General features: G+C 68.1%; 1 protein-coding gene across 1 annotated transcript; it reads right to left on the bottom strand.

Annotated features, from left to right (window-relative positions):
• Nucleotides 1–472: 472 nt before the first annotated feature.
• Nucleotides 473–3,152, bottom strand: EMIHUDRAFT_212450 (hypothetical protein; the record flags this gene model as incomplete). The annotated part of the gene is made up of 7 exons (XM_005766257.1): nucleotides 473–853; nucleotides 1,103–1,341; nucleotides 1,618–2,046; nucleotides 2,121–2,166; nucleotides 2,287–2,499; nucleotides 2,618–2,959; nucleotides 3,147–3,152. The coding sequence occupies 7 exons, from the start codon at nucleotides 3,150–3,152 to the stop codon at nucleotides 473–475; spliced, it is 1,656 nt and encodes a 551-aa protein (XP_005766314.1).
• Nucleotides 3,153–3,490: the final 338 nt, after the last annotated feature.

Genomic DNA, 3,490 nt, shown 5'->3' with positions numbered 1-3,490 from the left:
CAGGTTTTAGACCAGTTTTGGGGGGCGGCCCCCATCCGTTATCCCGGGGTTTAAGGGGCGCCCCCAACTTCCCGATAGATCAAACCCCCGGGGGCCGGGAAACCGGGCCGCGCCACTTCCTTTCGGGTTAAGGATGTGGCCCCCCCCCGGGACCCCTGCGCTGTTTCTCCCCGTGCCCGGGGCCGGGTCCCGCTGCCGAGGGGCCCCCTACGGACAAAAACATCTCTTCGGAAAGCTTCGGACATCCCCGGGGGGGAAATCTGGACCCTTTGGATCCAGGGGACCCTTCTCCCCCCCTCTCCTGCCGCGGGCCAAAGGGCCCCGTTGCGCAATCCAGGGACCCCCCCAAAAGGGGGCCCCGAGCATGCAGACGACCCCCGGGAGGCTTGGGACCCCCCCCCCCCCCCCCGCCGCCGCCGCCTCGGCCGGCGCCGCCACAGGCTCGCCTGTGTCGTCACTCCTCCCCCGTCGCTCAGGCAGTGCCAGCCTTCTTGTAAATCTCCCCCCCCTTCTCCCACCAGCCGACGTACTGGGGCGGCAGCTGGTCCTTTTTGGCCGGGTCGACCAGCGCGCCCTCGGGCAGCTTCGCAAAGTAGGCCTCGGCCTGCAGGTCCGCGTAGTTCTCGACGCCGTAGCCGCCGTTCGTCGCCGAGCGCCGGTAGATCATGTCCGAGGTGACCTCCTTGGGCGACTTGCAGCCGAGCGCGCCGATGATCTCGAGCGCCGAGTGCACCGTCGCCTCTTGGTAGTTGGCGACCCGCAGCGCCTTCGTGCCCACGTCGAGGCCCGACTCGAGGTGCGGCTGCTGGGTGGTGATGCCCGTCGGGCAGTGGTTCGAGTTGCACTTGAGCGCCTGGATGCAGCCGAGCGCGAACATCATCGAGCGCGCCGTGTTGCACAAGTCGGCGCCTGTGTGCGCGGAGGCGGGCCGGGCGTGACCGCGCGGACGCGCGCTGGGCGGCAGCGCCGGGGCGCGCGCGCCCGTCGCCAGCATGCGCACGAGCGCAAAGCCCGAGTACACCTGGCCGCAGCGACGCGCGAGGCTGAGCGGGCACGGAGGGCAAAACGTCCGCAGGGGCGGTGGGCCGTCGCGGCGGCGGACCTTGCCCGCGACGATGAGCTTGACCTGGTCGCGCAAGTTGCAGCCGATGAGCATCGAGTTGATGAACCTCAGCCCGTCGCGCGCCGGCATGCCGAGACTGTCTTGGAACTCGGCCGGCGCCGCGCCGGTCCCACCCTCGCCGCCATCGATGGTGATGAAGTCGGGGACGGTGCCGCTGTCGATCATCGCGTGGCAGAGCGCCGCAAACTCCTCGGGTCGGCCGACGCACATCTTGAAGCCTGTCGTGGTGGCAGCACGTGCGCGTGAGTCGCGCGGCGGCGGCGGCGGCGCGGGTCCACGCGGCTTGCGGAGAGGAGAGCTGCGCCGCGCGGGGGGTCCTAGACGGTGGCCACATCTCGGCTAGAATTGTCGCGCCGATGGGTTTGCCGCCCGAGAGCTCGCGCAGCTGCGCGACGAACTTCATGAGCCCCGCCGGCGAGGAGAAGGCGCTGTGGCGGGGCGGCGAGTTGCAGTCGGACCTGCAGGGAAGACGGAGTGATGAGTCCAGCTCCGACGTGGCATCACAGGCGGCGAGCTGCAGCCGGACCACGGCGGCGGGCCCAAGCCGCGAGCGTCAGCGATGACGGGCGTGATCTTGTTGGCGGGAAGGATGCCGCCGTGCGACGGCTTGGCGCCCTGCGAGAGCTTGATCTCGATCATCTTGATCTCAGGCCTGCGCCGAGGGCGCGCGGAGGGAGGAGGGGTCAGATGGGTCTCAGAGGGAGCGGCTTGCGGAGGAGGGGTGGAGGTTGGAAGGCAGTTTGTGTCAAAGGGCGCGGGCGGCGGCTGCCGCGTCGCGTTCTTTGCGAAGAGCTCCGGATCAAACTCGCGCTGCCCCTTGAAGGCCGGCGGCTCCACGTTCTTGCCGCAAGCGAAGTAGCCCGTGCCGACGTTCCACACGACGTCGGCGCCGAGCAAGTGGTACTTGCTGATGCCGCCCTCGCCTGCGAGGCGGCCGGAGCGCGGGTCGTGCCGGCGGGCGTGGCGGGAGGCGGCGCTGCCTCCGCCCGTGCCTCACCGGTATTGTGGTAGAAGCCCCCCTTCTTGGCGCCGAGGTTGAGCGCCTAGCCAGCAGGGGTGGACGGGCGGGCTCGCGTGTGAACCTCGGACGGCTGCCGCAGCGGGGGGCGAGCATCTCCAGGCGAGTCGGCGGTCTCGTGACTCTCGGCAGCGGGCGCCGAGACAGCGCTGCCCGAGAGCGAGCCGTACGACATCGCGGAGATGTTGAGCAGCGCGGCCGAGTAGGGCTGCTTGCAGGCAGGGCCGCCGACCAGCACCCGCGCCTCGTCGAGGTCGCACATCGGCTCCGGAAACATCGAGTGGCCCGCCCACTCGTAGCCCGGGGAGTAGACGTCACGCCGCGTGCCCAGCGCGTGCGTGTCTGCGCCGATCTTCATCTTCGCGCGCCTACGACGGTTCGCGAGACGCTTCAGGGAAGCTTCGAGGTGGGGAGGCCCGAGGGCGCGGCGCTGCGCGCGAGTAGATTGTGTTGCGCATCGCGCGCGAGTACGGGACCATCTTCTGCTCGTCCTCGATGAGGTACTGCTGGATCTCGGGCCGGATGCCCTCGAGCAGGTAGCGGAAGTGGATCATCACCGGGAAGTTGCGCCGCAGCGTGTGCGACTTTTGCCCGATGTCCTTAAGCCCCAGCGCCCAGTAGCCCGCCGTCGTGCCAGTCAGTAGCACGGGCAGCAGCTCCGCGATGTGACCGCCCAAGGCGAGCGGCACGGAGGCGGCGGATAGCCCGGCCAGCACGTAGCCCGTCTTGCGGAAGGAATCCACGCCCCACATCTCCACCCACTCTGGCAGCCCGCCCGGCCGCGGGTTCATCCCGAGCCGCTGCTGCTCCTGGAGGGCCTGCAGAGGGGGGAGCGCGCAGCGGGGTGTGAGGCCGATGGCCGACGGGCCACTTGCGCGGGAAGAGGCCTGCCTGCTCATCGATCGACTTTGGCCGCCCGGTGATGGTGGAGAGGGCACGCGAGAGCGGGCGAAGCTGCTGGGCTCTTAACGACGCTCTCCGCGTGCCCTGCGCGAGGGAGAGAACCCTCATCCTAAAAATTGCCGCAGGCAGCAGGCACACTCTCGTGCGCGAGTGGACGGCGGCCGACGGTCGCCGTTTGGTGGGAAGCTTCTGGTTTTCTTTTCTTATATGGTATACCTGTGTTAGTGCAGTGCGCGCCAGTCCCGTGCCCAGTGTTGTGCGAGGGAGTTTTGTTGTAAAATTCTTTTCTTATCCATCGCACCCGCGGGGGGGCATCTTTTCGCTAGATGCAGCCCTTGATCGAGGCTTCTTGTTTCTTATCAATCTGTGAAGTAAGGTAGTAAACCTTCCCTGAGCTTGTCTCTCACACCCTCCCTCCTAACTTTCGTGTTTCTTAACTGCGAACT

Source organism: Emiliania huxleyi (genome assembly GCF_000372725.1).
Source record: "Emiliania huxleyi CCMP1516 unplaced genomic scaffold EMIHUscaffold_52, whole genome shotgun sequence".
Lineage (NCBI taxonomy): Eukaryota > Haptophyta > Isochrysidales > Noelaerhabdaceae > Emiliania > Emiliania huxleyi.
Note: the sequence above shows the minus strand (reverse complement) of the source record. Positions and strands in the feature narration are given on the sequence as shown.